Here is a 17605-nt window from a genome sequence, read left to right as displayed (position 1 = left end):
CAGAGGCAGGCAGTACTTGATGACACAGCCTCAGGTCAGAGCCTACAGAGGGATGGTCCCAGCCTCTTGTTCCACACAACAGGCAGCACCTGGCACCCACACTCACCCACACTGAGCCAGACCACTAAAATACAAGGAAACTTTTATTTTCAATTGTCATCAAGAAATTTGTTGTGGTTTTTTTTTTTTTTTTTTTTTTTTTTTTTATGCTTTTGGTTCTTTTTTTTCCCAACTTTATTTTTGCCGCTCAGTGGCCAGAGCCGCTGGGTTCCTGGTATTAAAAAGATGCCAACAGAGGTAGCTGTGTCTCGCCCAGGGGCCCGGCCCACTCTGAATAACCCCCAAAAGGAGAAAACACAAAGTAAACCAACAAAATAAACCAAAAAGAGGAAGAAATTCAGATCATTTTCTTCAAGCCTGGCAAAATCCACAACAGTTTGTAACAGGCGCGGTGGGGAGAAGCCAGGGTCCAGAAGGCAGCCAGCCCGCAGCTCCTTGCACATGGCGCCGTGCTACTGCTGCTTGTCTGTTCAGCAGGAAGGGCACCGCTGTCCCTCACTCCCTCCCTGCCCCTTAGTGCACAGGGCTGTTCCTTTACAACTCAGAAGATGGGCAGAAGGAAGGCGAGGATCTCCCAGGCCCTCAAGGGGCAGCCAGGACAAGAGAGTGAGGAAGGTCACTGCTCAGTGGTGGAGGTGGTATCATCACTCTGGGTCTTTCTTCACTGCTGTTGGGCTACCTACAGGGGAAAAGACCATTAGGAAAGTCAAGGTCACAAGCAAAGTACAAAGTCCATGGCTTTGTGGGAAGAGCTGCAACTAAAATACTGGTCCTACCTGCTGTGGGGGAGGTTCTGGTGCCCTGTTTGCCAGGCGGCTGAGAATGTTCCGCTCTGACATCTGTAACCTCACAGCAACTGGGGGGATCCGGGCAATGGTAGCTGGGAGTCGAGTCACATCAGCTTTCATGTCACTCAATAGTTCTTCCAGCTGTTTCAGGACTGCAGAGGGGAAAAAAAAAAAAAAAGAGAGATGAGCTGTGGTAGTCACGGGCATGCACAGTTCCAACCTTTAACACTGGCTGCACCACCTGCACACACCAGGACATGCTATTGCCTCTTGACATTGATTTAACCTGGCCTGGCTGAGAAGCCTAATCCTCACAGTCCAATTCCAAGTAGCTTTTGTTGCACATGTTGCCCAGGGTAGGGCTGAAACTTCTGAGCTTGGGTAACATTCCTGCCTTGTCTCCTAAGTACATGGGAATCCAGGCATGAGTCACTGCAGTTTGCTGATTCTGATTTTAAAGCTACCAACCCTTTAGCTCAATATCCCTTCTATTATTTTTTTTTTCCTTTTTTTTTAAAGGTTGGCCTCAAACTCACTATAGTCAAGTATGAAGATGACTTCCTGATCCTCCTGCCTGTCTCCCTGTGCTAGGTGGGATCACACGTGAATTAACACAGGGCTTTATTTCTTAGGTCTCCTCTTTTACATGCATGCCTTTCTATTTCCTGGATGTCTCTCCCACTATTTATTTATTTATTTATTTGAGACAGGGTCTGTCCTGGAACTCACTCTGTACTCACGGAGATCCCCCTGCCTCTGTCTCCCGAGTACTGGGACTAAAGTTGTGTGCCACCAACGCCCAGCTTCTCCCCGCTGCCTTTATGACATCCACCTTTTCCTCATTTTTATCTCCACTCCTAATGTTTAACTTTAATCAGAAATACAATGTTGAAAAGGGTCTAGAGTTTGAAGGGATCTAAAATCACCCGACGTCACCTCTAAAATATCCCAAATGACACTATTATTCAAGGACCTGTATACTAAGAGCTCAAAGAGAAACCAGCTGTCCTTGAGTGCCTCAAAAGGAAGGGTCCTCAGCAAGAAGCTGGAGTGTTGGGGAGGGAGAGTGAAGAGGGCGGCAGGAGGCAGGGGAGCCACTGGCGACCTTTGTGTAAGACGGCATTGGCTGGCTTGTTTCCTGCCATCGACTCCTTGGACAGGTGCTGGTGACTTTCTGCCAAACACTCCACCTCCGCAAAGCGAGTGTTAAGGGCCATAGACGGGTGAGAGGGGTCCTCTGACATATTCAGGTAAGCCGCCCTTCGAAGCTGCTCCTCAATCACCAGGGCCTGTTCCAAGAGCTGCACAGGGAGAAAGAGCAGTGAAGAAGAGTCTAGAAAGAACTTACGGCCGTCTGCACCACCCCTCACTGATATGGTTCACAGTGCAACATCTCCTTCCCATCTGGAGGGCCACATTTTTCCCTACACTTTAGATCCTCATAGAGAAATCATAAAAACTCAACTTAGAAAAATAAAATAAAAACCTCAGGTAATTCCCTCTCCTCCCCATTAGAGATGTTAACCTTTTGAAATTTTTCTTCAAAATTTTTTTCTATGTATGCATCTTTTACATAGTAGAATCACATCATATTCATGAACATGTATGTCTAAGTTACATACCAGGCACTTCCTTTGCTCTTCAAAACCACTGGCGTGACAAGTTTCATTTTGAATATATTTTTGTTCTTTGGCAAGTTTCATTTTGAATTTATTTTTGTTCTTTGGTGGCGCACACCTTTGATCCCAGCACTTTTGAGGCAGAGGCAGGTGGATCTCTGTGACTTTTGGAGCCAGCCTGACCTACACAGTAAGTTCCAGGACAAGCCAGAGCCACAATAGTGAGACAGTCTTAAAAATGACCCCTCCCCCAAGGAAACAGAGGCAGGCAGAGCTCTGTGAGCTTGAGGCTAGCTTGATCTGCAGAGCTAGTTCCAAGACAAGAGAGGACTATAAAGCGAAACCCTGTCTCAAAAAAACAAAACAGAATGTTTGTTCTTTGACAGGGTTTCAGGTAGACCAGGCTAGCCTTAAACTCACTCTATAGCCTAGGTTAACTTTGAACTCCTGATCACCTGACCTCTACCTTCCTGAGTGCTAAGGTATAGGAATGTGCACCATTTCTAATTTAAGGGGGACAGGCAGGAAATGAAACAGAATATTGTTGTTGCCCAGACTGGTCTTGAAATTGCAACTTTGGGGCTGGAGAGATGGCATAGCATTGAAGAATGCTTGTCAGACAATCAGAAGGACTGGAGTTCAGACCTCAGCCCTATGGTAATAACCATGCCAGCCTTCACACAGGGGGACAAGGGAAACAGGGAAGGTCACTGGAACTTGCTGGCCCCAAGTTAAGGTAAAAATCCTGCCTCGAGGCAGTAAGAGGGTAGTGTGAAAGAGCACCTAAATGCCCATGTTAGCCACCCTGGACACCCAAACACTTGTGCGGGACACTTACAGGCTCACACAAGCTCATTTCAAGTTATTCTTAAATTGCCCCTCAAGTACCTGGGAACAGATGCGGACTGTAGGCCAAGAACCCCATCACCACTATCATACCTATCAAAACTAGCTTTGTTTTTTGAGGCAGGGTCTCATTCTGTAGCTCTGGGTAGCTCTGGAACTCACTTGTGTATCAGACTGACCTCAAATGGGCCATGATCCACTCTCCCAAGTATTGGGATTAAAGGCAAAAATAGCTTTGTTTTGTGTCTAAATTGTTGTTTTTCTGTCACATTTTCTCTTGATCCTGCTTCTTCAAGTAGCTTAATACAGACATAGTGTCTTTTTCCAATTTATCTGCTGTTTCTTTAAATCTTCATTATTTTTTGCCAGTCTACAGGAAGCATCACGATATTCAATCCTAGAGAGTTCTGTGATTTCCAATCTGGCCTCCCTTTTAAGGGAGCACCTCCCATTGTTTGCCCTTCTCCCCTTCTTCTCCCTCCTACCCCCTCTGTTTTCGGTTGGCCAACATCTACCCCTCTCCCTTTGCTCCCTTTCCCCAATAAACTCCATATGGGTTTTGTTGAGTTTTGTGGTTGTGTTTCATCAGTCGCAGCTGCAGCAAAACAACAACAACAGTAATCTATCCTTGTATCAATCAGGTTATCTGGATTTCTTAGACAGGCAGGCAGGCAGGCAGGCAGGCAGGCAGGCAGGCAGACAGACAGACAGACAGACAGACAGACAGACAGAAAGTCTCATAACCCAAGGATAGCCATGAAATCATGATGTAGCAGCTGGCTGGCCTGGAACTTACTATGTAGACCACGATGGCCTCAAACTCACAGAATTCTATCTGCCTCTGCCTGAGAATGTTAGTTCTTAAGTTACAAAAAGTATCCATTGTTTGAAGGTTCTTTCCTCCAGTGCTGAAGATCAAACTCATGGCCTAAGCAAGTGCTGTGTAACTAAGCTACATACAAGTTCACCCTATTTTGTTATTGTTGTCAAGTACTTTGGGTTTTGTTGCTTTATTTTGTTTTTAAAGGCAGGATTCCTTCTGCTTTAGCCTCCCAAGCACTAGAATTATAGGCGTGAGCTACCAACATGCTGTTCCCATTGGTTCTTATGCAGTCTTACTAGGGTCAAGAGATGTTATGAGTACGGGCCTGTTTTCATGTGACTTGTGTCAGTCAAGATGTACCAATTTATGTCCAAACAGGCATCTACTTCTAGTCTATATGCTGTGTCTCCCTCACCAACTCAGCCCCGTTTCCCCATGTTATAAGCATTCCAAAGGTTTAGCCTTAGCTTTTAAGAATTGTTTAAGACAGATCCAACTGTGGCCAGGCTAGCCTCAGAATATTTAATAAGGATAAAATTGAATTCCTGATCCTCCTGCCTCCATCATCCAAATACTGAAATAACAGGCATGCTTTGCTGCAGGTCTTTTTAAGGTGTCTTAGTTTGCCCTGTACTTATATTCCTGCCTCAAATTCCTAAGTGCTAGGTGGAAGGCATGTGTCATCACACCTAACTACTGCCATTCTTTTAAAACTCTCTTAAGCGATGTTCGCAGTACCAGGCAGGCAGCACTGCGATGCCAGTAACTGATGCCCTTCAATGTGCCCCACAAACACTGAGGGTCGAGATCCCATTGGTGGGCAGTGAGTGGTAAGGAAGGTAGCTGAAGGGGTGTTAATTTGTGAGAAATGCCAAGCAATTTTCCTCAAACAAAAAACCTCCTCAAAACTAAACAAGCTTCTCTCTGCTCTGACATGAGCACTTTACCCATTGACTCAAGCTCAGTCAGTTACTTCTGGATCTCACTATGTACATCAAACTCAGCATTCAAATTGGTGAACTCTGGTCAAATGTTGCTCATGGCAAGTTTTGGGGTATAGCTCAACAGTTAAGAATGAAGTTTTGTTACAGATAAATGAGTGGGGAAAGTAAAAAAATAAGATGAATACATGCTACTTTCTGAAAATTACATAAAATTGCCATCTGAGCACCCACAAGTAGAAATTTTATTGGAACTAATTTATGTGTCCCTTACTCCCACTGCTTTCAGTGACAGGGCCATGGATTTTCAGAAGCCATCCATAAGTCCCACTAAGCATTATTCACTCCCCCCAACAGGGTTTCTCTTATGTAACAGCTCTGATTGTCCTGGAACTCACTTTGTAGGCCAGAGATCTGTCTGCCTCTGCCTAAGTGCTAGGATTAAAAGTGTGCACCACCACTGCCTAATTCTCTCGGACCCTTTAACAGAAAAATTTTGCTAATCCTACAGTAAACCATGAAGCCCAGAAATCCTTTGATGTAGTTTTATCTTTAACCTTCACATGTCCACACCAGCATCACAGGTCAGGCTCATAATATCTTACATTTCCCCTGGTCCTATCCAAAAACTTTCAATGTTTGCCTATGAACTAGAGGAATAAAATCCATACTTGTCTCTGGTACCAAAACCTATTGGCCTCTAGCTCTTAACCTCATCCCAACCTACTTCCCACCACCACTCATCACAAGTCTTTTTTTCTATAGGTCCCTCAGATCCTACCTAATAATAATCTCTATTGCATCTACCAAGATTTTTTTTTTTTTTTTTTTGTTTTGTTTTGTTTTGTCATCGCAGCCAGAGTTTCTCTGAATTGTTTTGGAGCCTGTCCTAGAACTCACTCTGTAGACCAGGTTGGCCTCGAACTCACAGAGATCCACCTGCTTTTGCCTCTCAAGTGCTGGGATTAAAAGCATGAGCCACCACCACCTGGCACATCTACCAAGATTTTTAAAGTCATTCATGAGCTACCTCCCCAACTGCCCTCTACAACTTCCTTAGGGCATTCAGTAGCCTCATACACATGCTGTCATCTATGTATAACTAATGCTGGAAAACAAACACCTCACTTATTTATTCTTAGGTCCCTGGTGCAACTCACTCTTTAGTATAGAACACCTAAAGGTATACATTATTAGTACACATTTTCTTTTACCTCAAATACAGCCAGCTGTATTTCCATGGTACCCTATTTGACGTCTACATATAAGATATACTCAATAAATACCTGCTGAGTACTTGAATAAGGTTGTCTCAGTGGAATACTGAAAATGGGATTCACTCTGTATCTTCTCTTTGCACCCAACCTTCCCTATATCCATACAAATGCTGTGACCCAGAAAAAAGGGACCCTAGCCCACTCACAGACCTACCTCCTCAGGGATACAATTCAAACCCTCCTTAACTCTGCCGAACACCCCAACCTACAGAGTTCCCCATCAACAACTGAACAGCTACAACTCTTATATACAGATCAATAAATTTCAAATCTGTATATGTCTCTTTTGCTGTTTTTTGTTTGAGACAGGGTCTATGTAACCTTGGTTGGCCTGGACAAAGCATGCTATGCAGACTAGGTTGGCCCTTGGCATCAAACTCACAGAAATCTGCCTGCCTCACTCAGCCTCTAAGTCTATATATCTTGATCTTGATCCCTGTATCTAGCAAAGTCATAAATCCTGCAGAAACCCTAGATTTAGTTACCAGCATGCACAGGGTGGCTCACAACCTTCTGTAAGTTCAATCCCAGAGGATCTGATGCCCTCTTCTGAGCTCTGTAGGCATCAGGCACAGACACAGTGCACAAACATACATGCAGACAAAATGCATACACATAAAATAAGTATGTTGGGGGAATGTGTGATGCAAGTGTGCTGAATGGACAGGTCCTCCTTACAGGGCCTTCAGCAGAGACCCTCAGGTCACATCTGTCAATTCTGCCCACCTTGAATCTTCGAGCCAGAAATTTATTCTTGATCTCTAGAAAGTTGCCACGATTCATTTCACCCTTGAAAGGCTCATTGAGGATGGCATACCGTGGGTCATTCTGGATGTCCTGCCATCGGGCATAGCCATGGCTGTTGGGAAAGGGCTCAGGAAAAACAAAGGAAACAGCTGCCTCAGGCTAAAACCTTCAGATCCCTGCACCTAGACCCCAGAGTCTTGACTCGGGCAAGGATACTTTATAATGCCAGCCAACAGCCAGTAGTCATGCCGGCGGTGCCAGATCTCATAAGTCTTCTTAGTGACTGTGGCTGCCCGCTCCTCATTCTGCCAAAGGGAGTGCAACTCTGAGAAGGAATTGAAAGGAAGGTTAGAGGGTGGAAAAGAAGGCAAACACCTTGAGAATTAAAAAACAAACAAAAACCCCACTTAAGAATGCAGGCAAGGTACAGGATACCATATTCTACATACTGAGCCCCAGCACAGCCAGAACTACATAGTGAGACCCTGTCTCTAAAAACCCTAAGTCAAAAACAAAACAACAGTTATTCTTGTCCCTGTCCCCTATCCATCTCAGTTATGATCCAGTTCTAGCTCCCTAACGCAGAACCCAAAGGGGCGATGATCAGAGCACGTCCCTCTACACACTGAATTCTGTCAAGAAGCCCAACCTCAACTCAGGTCCCTATTCTCATACCAGTAAAACCCCCGTCTGCGATGTTGAACATAAAGCGCTGCTTAACGTTTTTCTTCTGCTTCTCATCACTAAGATCCTTGGGGGTTTCTCCATTCTGAAGCATCACCTCCTTTTTCTCTTCTTCCTCTTTCTTCTCTTCTACAGGATACGACAAAGGAAGGCGTCATGACTATAGCCCTTGCCCACGCACTGTCTTCCAAGAAAATGTGTTATCACCAGCCAGCTCTCTAACAACTCAACTCATTTACCTTGGAACAAAATGTCTATAGTCAAATTCCCAAATATTGGACTTGGTTATATAAAATAAATAAATGGGAAAAAAAAAAGTTACACAGAGGAAAAAAAAAAGTCTATAGTAATAGGTGTGGGTTATGTATGTGCTTGCTCCTGGTTTTAATACAAACTTAGCCCAAATAATCAGCTTCTCTACACACCAACCTTTGTCTTCCACCACGATAGGGGTCAGGTCTACTGCAGATTTCTCTCCCACTTTCTCGGCCTCAGCAGAGCCTAGAAAGGAGGAGGCACTGAGAACACCCTGAAGAAAGCCAGCTACACTCTGGCCCCAGCAACTGCAACAGGGTTACACATCTACCCTGTTACAGTACTTCCAAAGATGTCAGAGGCTGGGGATAGCTCAGAAGCAAGGGTCTCAGGTGTATCATACTCCAAAAGTCAACAACTACACAACGACCTGGAGTACTTGTAAACACATATGTATAAATATATATACCTTTAGGCTCCGTCTCCATAGGCTCCTCTGTTCTCTCCTTCACCTCTGCCTTTTCCACTTTCTCTTCTCCCTCAGGAGGCTCAGTAGGAGCCTTTTCTTCCTCAGGGGCAGAGGCAGGGGCAGGGGCAGGGGCAGGGGCAGGGGGCTGTGCACACTTCAAAGGAACAGAAGACAGAAGGTGAAGCAAACTGGCCCTGAATCTCAAGAGACATCTGACATCAGCATAGCATCCAGTCACCCTATCCCTTACCTCCACAGTCACCTCAGGCACTGCAGATTTCACTTCCTTTTCTCCTTCTGCACTTTCTTCTTCTTTAAGGCTATTTTCCTCTACTTTTATCCCATCCTCTGCAGACCAATAGAAGACAATCAATTAGGAAGGCCCTAGATCAATCAGAGAGGTCATGCTGTTTGTCTCTTCTTGAACTGTCCTCTCGTGCCTTTAAGAGCTAGCCCTCTTCTTAGGACAGCCCTCCTAAACTGAGAGGGAAATTGCTGTGTGTCCTGCCAGACTACCCTGTTGAGACTGAGCACAGGGGAGCAGAAAAAGGCACAGGACAAACTTTTTAAAAAGGACAGAAATGACATGGCAGGCAGACTTACCGGTGGGTGGCACAGGTGCAGGAGTATTGGGTTGTGTGTCCCCCGGTGTGGAAGGTGTAGGAGTCTTTGGAGAGGGTGACCCTGGCTGAGACATTTTCTTGTTTTCCTCTACCTCAGCCAGTTCGGGCATGCTCCAGCGCCCATTTACATGCTCAAACTCCTGAACCTATGGCAAAGGGATGACAGGTTAAAGACTCATTTCCAGCTGTAGGTTACTTTCCTATTGGCCCCAAATTTCTCTAGAAATCTTTACAATTGAAAACAGGCTTGGGGCTTACCTTCTTTCGAATCAAGGACATGACACCAATCCTAGTAAGAACATGCTGCCGAGACAGGCCTTCACGAGGGACACCATCAGCAAAAGTTTCTGCCCCATCTGCCCCAGGCTCACATAAATGCCGCATGAAGAGTGACACGTAAGCCCTATAGGAAGAGAGAGAATACAGTTAAACAAAGAGCCCATCAGACACCGTCGCTGGCCATAAACATGGCTTCACCTCAAGGTTAAGTTCTACAAGGCCCTGGAATGATGATCTCCAGTTCTACATATAACCCAAGGTCTCTTCAGGAAGCCAGGAACACAACTTATGAGCAACTGCTTCACCTAGCAAGACCCTTTTCCTTGCACAAGATGAGCTAGGCCCTGGATCCCATTGGTATGCCTAGCCTTCGACTTACTTAAATTCTTTCTCTGACTTGCCTCGAAGATCTCTCACAAGCCACTGAGTGGTGAAAGCATCCTGAGGTGGCATGCCATATCGCATAATTGCATTAAGAAATGCTTTTCTCTGACGAGCATTAAAACCAAGTACCTAAGGAAAAAGAACCACCGTATGAGGAAGCCAGTCTCTTCCCGGTGAAGACCCCCTTTGTGGCATCTCTCACCCCTTTCCACCGCACAATAGGATCATATGGTACTTACTTCAATATTTCCACCAACACGGGCCAGCAGAGGAGGTAATGGCTTATCTTTATCATTCCGCAGGCCCTTACGACTGGGCCTGCGGGGAGCTGTAAGAAGAAATGGCGAATGAGTGACACTGACAGGACAGTAAACAATGGAACAGCTACAGAACTGGCAAGGTGGCACCACTCTCACCTTCTGATCGTTCATCAAAGTCTTCATCACCTTCCTCTGAGGCCACCGAGTAATCGGACTGGTTGTCGGACTGGTCGTCCTGCCAATCTGGAGGGAGAGAGGGCAGATGAGCGGGGCCCACTGCTCTAGTGGAACGGCCCGTGGGTGGGGGGCGGGGCCGGCCACACACACCTCGGTCCTCCTGGGAGCCATCATTGTAGTTGACCTGTTTACGGATTCTTTTTCCTTTGCCCAGATTTCGGGCTAGATCTTCTTGCTGCTGCTCATAATGGTGCCGCAGCAATTTCTCCCAGTAGTCAGGATCCACACTTTCTTCCTGTTTTATGATTTCCCGTTCTACCTCCTCTTCCTCCTGGGACAGAGGGAGGGCCAGGACTCAGGGGTGCTGAAGTCAGCACCACCAGCTACCCCTGGTCCTCACAGTTCCCATTCTGCTAGCTCCTTTGCATAGCTGGATTTGTAAACTCTTGATGTGCCTGTTTGGACCTAAAAACTTGGAAGAAATTTAAGACAGGACATGGCTCTTCAAAGTTTAGGTGGAGATTAGCAGTCAGCCTGATTAAAGAAAAATTTGAGAAGGAAAAGTATTACGATGAGACAAAATGAGACACTGTGCGTCTTCTATCCCTTCCTTTTGGCAAATAGCCAAAAGCAGAACAAAAAGTAAAAGGTTGGCACCTTAGCCGGCAGAATGGAGGGCTTCCCAAATACTGCAAGAGAGCTTCAAGGCACAAACAGGCCAGAAAACACTGTGGTGTTAATTAACCTCAGAAAAAATGATCAACCATTGAGAAATTTAAAAAGCCGCAAAAATCACACACACACAAACCCTTCTCTACATGCACACATACAGAAACACACTCAAGGATCAGTAATTCTCCAGGTTTCTGGTTTTTGTTTGTTTTATGAACAGGGTTTCTCTATGTAGTCCTGGCTGGCCTTGAACTCATGCAGAGTCATATACCTACTTCTGCCTCCTGAGTGCTGGGGATTAAAGGTTTGTGCCCCCATTACCTAGCTTGGCTCCCCAAGTCTTCTTACCCAAGTTATTGCTTCTTTCCCATAGATGGGCTAGGGATGTAGTTCAGTTGGCAGAGTGCTTGAGTTTGACCCCAGCAATGCATAGCCATGCATGGCAGCATGTGCCTGTAATACTAGCCTTTGGGAAGTAGAGCCAGAAGAATGAGAATTTCAAGATTGACTTCAACTACATAGTGAATTCAAGGCCAGCTTGGAATACATGAGACCATGTCTCAAAACATAAAAAAATAAATAAAATAAGATAAAAATCCAACTTCCTCCAAAATCCAAGAGTAAAACCATTGTTCATAGCCTAAGTACAAACAACCTAAATGTCAGAGCTGACCCAGGGACCCACATGGAAGGAAAGAACCAACTTCCCGCAACTTGTCTTCTGTCCTCCACATATCCATCCACACATGCAAACACACACACTCAAATAAATGTAAAAAGAAACAACAATGTTTACACAACTAAATTACAGAATAGGCCAGTCATCTCTAATAGAAGAAACAAAATCTAAGAAAACAAAACTGAAATACCCAACTAATAACTCCCTTTAAAATTTGTATTTTAGTATTTTTAATTTTATGTATATGTTTGGCCTGGATATAAGTCTGTGTATCACAATCATGTGTGGAACCCAAGAGAGACTAGAAGACAGCATCAGAGCCTCTGGAAGTGTAGCTACAGATGACTGTAAGCTCACATGTGTATAAGGAATCAAACTCTGAAGAGCAGCCAGTGTTCTCAACTGCGGAACCATCTCTCCAAGCACACCCCTTCCACTATGTTATGTAATTCCCCAACAGAAAGACACCTCCCCCAAAACATGGTGGTTCACACCTGTAATCTAAGCTCTTAGAAAGATGACGCTGGAGGACCATTGTAAAGTTCATGGTCATCCTGGGTAAGACAGACAGACAGAGACACAGACACACACGGGAACCTCCATGGAGTACAGACCTAATGGGAAGAAATCAGATCACTGGAACATGTACTTGAAGGAGATATTAAGATATTGTTCTGTTCTCTTTTTGCTTCTTTACTGCCCTTCAGCAGTTTCCTCAGCACATACGCCCTGTTAGGATATGCCTGCTGCCCACATGCAACAGGACTTTGCACTAAACCTCCTGAAACATGTATGACATAAGCTTTTTATTTTGCCCTCCCCTCCCAATCGAGAAGCATGGGAACTCTCAATAGATGACCAGATAGATGGTCTTGAACTCAAGAGATTTGCTTGCCTCTGACTCTTGAATGCTAAGACTAATGGCATGGACCAATACACTGGGCTCAGCTTTTTTTGTAAATATTTATTGATTGATTTATTTATTTATTATGTATACATTGTTCTGGCTGTATATAAGCCTGCATGCCAGAAGAGGGCACCAGACCTCATTACAGATGGTCGTGAGCTACCATGTGTTTGATGGGAATTGAACTCAGGACCTCTGGAAGAGCAGCCAATGCTCTTAACCTCTGAACCATCTCTCCAGCCCTCTTAAAAATTGATCACTACACATCTATAATCTCAGCAGTTAAGAAGCTGAGAAAGAAGAATTGAGCCTGAGGCCAGCCTGGAATTGAATTCCAGGGCAAAGTGGACTACCAGGTATGGCCTGGCCATTAAAATAAATGTTTATGCCTAATGGTACAAGCCTTAGCTTTTTTTTTTTTTTTTTCCTAAAGCCAACTAAGACCAGAGAACCAAAAGTTCAAGGCCAGCCAGGGCAACAATTTATAGAGGGGCTGTGGGGATATGGCTTGGTTGGTAAAGTACTTGCCTGGCACGCATCAATTCTTAGATTCAATTCTCAGCAGCATACACAACCAGGTATGATGACACATGCCTATAATCCCAGCATTTAGGCGGCAGCACTTAGGAAGTCAGAAATTCAATGTCATCCTTAGCTGCCAAAATTCTAGCTTGGGCTCCCAAGACCCTGTCCCAGGTGGGCAGTGCTGGTGCACACCCTTTAACCCCAGCACTCAGGAGGCAGAGGTAGGCAGATCTTTATGCGTTTGAGGCCAGCCTGGTCTATAGAGTGAGTTCTAGGACAGCCAAGGCTATAGTAAGATCTTGTCTCAACAAAAACAAAAAGCAAAAAGAACCTGTACCCAAAATATTTTAAAATACATAGTACTATACATAATAAATATATATAATAAAAATTTAAAAAGAAAATAAAAATTATTTTAGTATGTACGAATATAACTCAGCAGTAGATTAACTGATTAGCCCCGGGTTCCATTCCCAGCAACCCCACCTCCTTACTAAAAGGTCTAAAAAGAAATAAATATCCAGGCATTTGTGGTGCATGCCTTTAACCCTGGCTCTTGGAGGCAGAGGCAGTGGCCAGAGCTACAAACAAAGGAAACAACAGAATACAGACATTAATCAGAGAATACCGCTTATATTTGCACATTTACTAGCCATGGATCACATCCTAGCATGTGCCATGCCATGAAATTACTCTTACAGAACACTCTGCTACTGTAAGGAATAAGATCCCCTATCAAAAAAAAAAAGCAGTTTTTCAGTTGAATCATATAATTTATATAAATATGTACTTACATATATATACACATATATTCTATAAAAATATATTTATATAAAATTTCTCCACCAGTTACACATAAACCCTGACTAGAAGCAACATCCCCTAAGAACAAGCTGGTAAAAACAGTATATCATGCTTTCTGATGTTCCAAAGATCATGCTCATTCCCCAGCACCACATAAACAGGACAGAACAGGTGCATACCTGGCATAGGCTTCTCATACCAGCACTCAGGAGACAGAGGCAGGAGGATGAGAAGCTCAAGGTCATCCTTTACTACATAGTGAGTTCCAGAACAGCCTAAGACAATATAGGACCCTGGCATGTGTAATCTTACACTTGGGAGGCTAAGGTAGGAAGATCAGGAGTTCAAGACCAGGATGGGCTACATCGGGAGATCCCGTCTCAAAAAAATAGCCGTAATAAGCCAGGTGGTGGTGGCACACGCCTTTAATCCCAGCACTCGGGAGGCAGAGGCAGGCTGATCTCTGTGAGTTAAAAAAAAATTTTTTTTTAATTAGTTAAAATAATAATAAACAAGGAGCAAAGAAAAATCCCAATTAATGTTTGATTTAGGACCCTTCAAAAAGCTAACCTAAGGCAGGCAGTGGTGGTATACAACTTGAATCCCAGCACTCAGGAGGCAAAGGCAGAGGCAGGCCAGGCCACTCAAGGCCAGCTAGGGCTGTTACACAGAAAAACTCTATCTGGAAAAACAGAAGGGAGATTTAAAAAAAAAAAAAGCTAACTTATCAGGCACACTAACCTTAGCTCTATGCAAATCAGTAAAAAAAGAAAACAAAACTCACAATAATCCTGCTAATCAAGATCTCCTAGACAAGGATAGGGATGGAATCAGCTGGACAGAATGCTAGCCTAGCATTGGAGAAGCTTTGGGTGGGTTCTCCAGTACCACATATACCAGGCCTCATAGCCCATGCTGTTATTACAACACTTGGGAGTCAGGTTATTCTCAGCTACACAGTAAGATCAAGGACAGCCTGGGACACCCAAGACCTTGTCTCAAAAATAAATAAAACACAAAACAAGTAATAAAAATTCTGCCAGACAGTCAAACACGATATGGCGGCCAGACATGGTGGGTGGCACATGTCTGTAATGGCAGCACCTAGGAAGTAGGTAACGGAGCATCGGAAGAGCATCGGGAATTCAACATCAGCTTAAGCTACACAGAGTTCAAAGCCAGTCTAGGCTTCAGCAAAAATAACACCCAAGCCTGTAATCCCAGCAAGTGGGATGTTGATGCAGGATCAAAAGTTTAAGAACTAGGCTAAACAGCAAAACTTTGTTTGCAAAAGAAGAAGAAGAAGAAGAAAAAAAAAAAAAAAAAGCTATAACTTTCAGAAAAGCAAGAGTACCATTCTGATGAGAAAGCATGGTTAAAAACTTCAAAAATCCATACCAACTTAAGCCTGGTTTAAAGGTAGCCAGCAAAGACAGCAAAGAGGGAAGAAATATATCACAAAAATCCCACACGCTCTTTCGACAGAGTTTGCTTCTTGCTTGCTTAAAAGGGAAAAGGAAAATGTCAAGAATTTCTCATCTTTGAGAAAATGGTTAGTTATTAAAGTATGTATCTCATCTGCTCTTTCTAAGGAAGTATTCAAAAACTTATGTGGAGAATTAACAAGATAAGACTCCAGGAGAGTATATGATAATGAAGTATATGATATGTCAAGTCTGGCCATGTAGTCCTGGCAAAGATGAGAATGAAAACTGAACATGTTACATTCCTTCCTTTCAAGGCAAAAAAACACCATTTTCCTGTTTCAAATATCATGATCACAATCACCAAGAACAGCATTGCCTTGGACTCATACTCACCGCCATTTCCTCTTCCCGTACCACATACTGGGCCACTTTAAATGAGCTCAAGTATTCATTCATGCCCTGCAGTTCTGTATCTTCAGTCTCATCCTGGTTACGATCCAGCAGCCGTTCAATGGCCTTATCATCATAATGGATAACACTGCTATCTTCTCCCTCTTTGTTGTCTCCTCCTAAGAAGAACCAGGGTCCACAACCCTAAAGTCAATTCAGCTGCTGTAGTAGAAAAAAGCAGCTCCCAGCTGGGCGGTGGTGGCACACATCTTTAATCCCAGCACTTGGGAAGCAATGGCAGTTAAATCTCTGAGTTCAAGGCCAGCCTGGTCTACACAAAGTGAGTTCCAGGACAGGCTCCAAAGCTACACAGAGAAACCCTGTTTCAAATAACCAAAAAAGAAAAAAAAAAAAAAAAAAAAAAAAAGAAACAAAAAGTGGTTCCCACAGGACCCCATGCTATCAAAAGTAATTCCCTGAGAAGCCAAGCTCCACCCAAAATGTAAGCTCCAGGTTGAGTAGCTCACCTCCATCTGTGGCTTCATCCTTGAATAGTTCCTCAGTGCCAAATTTGAGGATATCATCAAGCTCCTGTTTAGACATCGAGCCGGTCTTGGAGCCCAGCCCAGGCCGTACCACTAAATGTGTCAGCATCATCTTCTTCTTTGCCACCTGTGTGATGCGCTCCTCCACTGATGCACGGGTCACAAACCGGTAGATCATTACCTTCTTATTTTGCCCAATACGGTGGGCTCTACTAAAGGCCTGGAGTTATCAAGCAAAAACAGCAATCTTTTATATCCTACTGATTTTCATAGAAACAGAGACAAGACTAGACAGAAGATGAAGCTAGTCTTTACATAAAATCTCCTTTTGTAGTTCTCCCTCTAGACACCACCCCCATCTTCCCCCAGGGTTTTTCTGTCTAACAGCCCTGGCTGCGCTAGAACTCATTCTGTAGACCAGGCTGGCCTTGAACTCAGAGATCTGACTGCCTCTGCCTCCTGAGTGCTGGGATTATAGGCCAGACACCAGCCTCTTATCACTTAACCAAAAAAAGGACTATAATTAAATTAACCCAGTTCTCAGGCTTATAAGATAATGACAAAAACAAAAACAAAAAAAGGTCTGTTGTTTCACACTTAAATTTCAACCCTTCTCCTGGAGGCTGGGGACTTCTGGAACCTCCTCTAAAGTTGCTGCTCTACTCACCTGAATGTCGTTATGAGGGTTCCAGTCAGAGTCATATATGATAACTGTGTCAGCAGTGGCCAGATTGATACCAAGGCCCCCAGCCCGAGTGGAAAGCAAGAAGCAGAACTGTTGAGCACCCGGTGCTAAGAAACAGAAAACACCGTGAGTTCTCTCCTGAATTCTAATAATAAGTAGAGAAGGGAAGAAACAACTTACACAACAACAATTGTCACACACAGGGTATCCTGAAGGATACTGAAGTCAGCATCAAAGTTTACAAACAAATATTAACATAATCTCAAGTATCTGCCTCTAGACATGTATGAATTTCAATGACAAAAGTAACTTTACAATGGAGAATTTTAGCAGGCACCACCTCAACAAAGTGACCAGTAATCACCAGAAAGGATAAATGCAATCATCACACTCATCATAACTGTACCATTTTTATACAAGCATTTTTCAAGAAAACAACACTACATAAAACTACTAATCAGAAATTCAAAGTATCTACACCACCAAGGGGGGTGTGTGTGTGAAATGTCAGTTAAGAAGCTTTCTATCTAGCCAGGTGGTGGTGGTGCGTGACAGTAATCCCAGCACTCAGGAGGCAGAGGCAGGTGGATCTCTGTGAGTTTGAGGCCAGCCTGGCCTACAGGGTGAGTTCCAGGACAGCCAGGGCTACACAGAGTAAAGAGTAGGATCTACCCTTGGATCTAAGTGTGCACCTCAGATTGGATCCTCAAACAAAAAAAGAACATTAGGAGAAAAGCTG

General features: G+C 44.1%; 1 protein-coding gene and 1 non-coding gene across 9 annotated transcripts in view; both read right to left on the bottom strand.

Moving 5' to 3' along the window:
* Positions 1-125: 125 nt before the first annotated feature.
* Positions 126-17605, bottom strand: part of Chd4 (chromodomain helicase DNA binding protein 4) — a 35669-nt gene continuing 18189 nt past the window's right edge. For 4 of the 8 annotated variants that reach the window (XM_051173120.1, XM_051173124.1, XM_051173122.1 and 1 more), the window contains exons 23-40: positions 16849-16973; positions 16164-16401; positions 15640-15815; positions 10383-10563; positions 10212-10298; positions 10035-10123; positions 9791-9924; positions 9391-9535; positions 9113-9278; positions 8760-8857; positions 8510-8663; positions 8215-8286; positions 7777-7914; positions 7318-7426; positions 7081-7213; positions 1954-2149; positions 837-1000; positions 126-739 (exon numbers count right to left, since the gene is read on the bottom strand). In XM_051173120.1, coding sequence (XP_051029077.1) covers positions 722-739; positions 837-1000; positions 1954-2149; positions 7081-7213; positions 7318-7426; positions 7777-7914; positions 8215-8286; positions 8510-8663; positions 8760-8857; positions 9113-9278; positions 9391-9535; positions 9791-9924; positions 10035-10123; positions 10212-10298; positions 10383-10563; positions 15640-15815; positions 16164-16401; positions 16849-16973 — 2423 coding nt within the window. In that variant the 3' untranslated portion in view covers positions 126-721. Of the gene's footprint in view, positions 740-836; positions 1001-1953; positions 2150-7080; positions 7214-7317; positions 7427-7776; positions 7915-8214; positions 8287-8509; positions 8664-8759; positions 8858-9112; positions 9279-9390; positions 9536-9790; positions 9925-10034; positions 10124-10211; positions 10564-15639; positions 15816-16163; positions 16402-16848; positions 16974-17605 lie in introns of all 8 variants that reach the window. The other 4 variants (XM_051173121.1, XM_051173125.1, XM_051173123.1 and 1 more) reach the window with 2 other exon arrangements.
* LOC127213066 (small Cajal body-specific RNA 11) lies at positions 8935-9070 on the bottom strand. Its single transcript, XR_007833614.1, has one exon. It is a non-coding gene; the product is annotated as a small Cajal body-specific RNA 11 (non-coding RNA).

This window comes from Phodopus roborovskii, unplaced genomic scaffold (genome assembly GCF_943737965.1).
Source record: "Phodopus roborovskii unplaced genomic scaffold, PHOROB, whole genome shotgun sequence".
Classification (NCBI taxonomy): Eukaryota; Metazoa; Chordata; class Mammalia; order Rodentia; family Cricetidae; genus Phodopus; species Phodopus roborovskii.
Note: the sequence above shows the minus strand (reverse complement) of the source record. Positions and strands in the feature narration are given on the sequence as shown.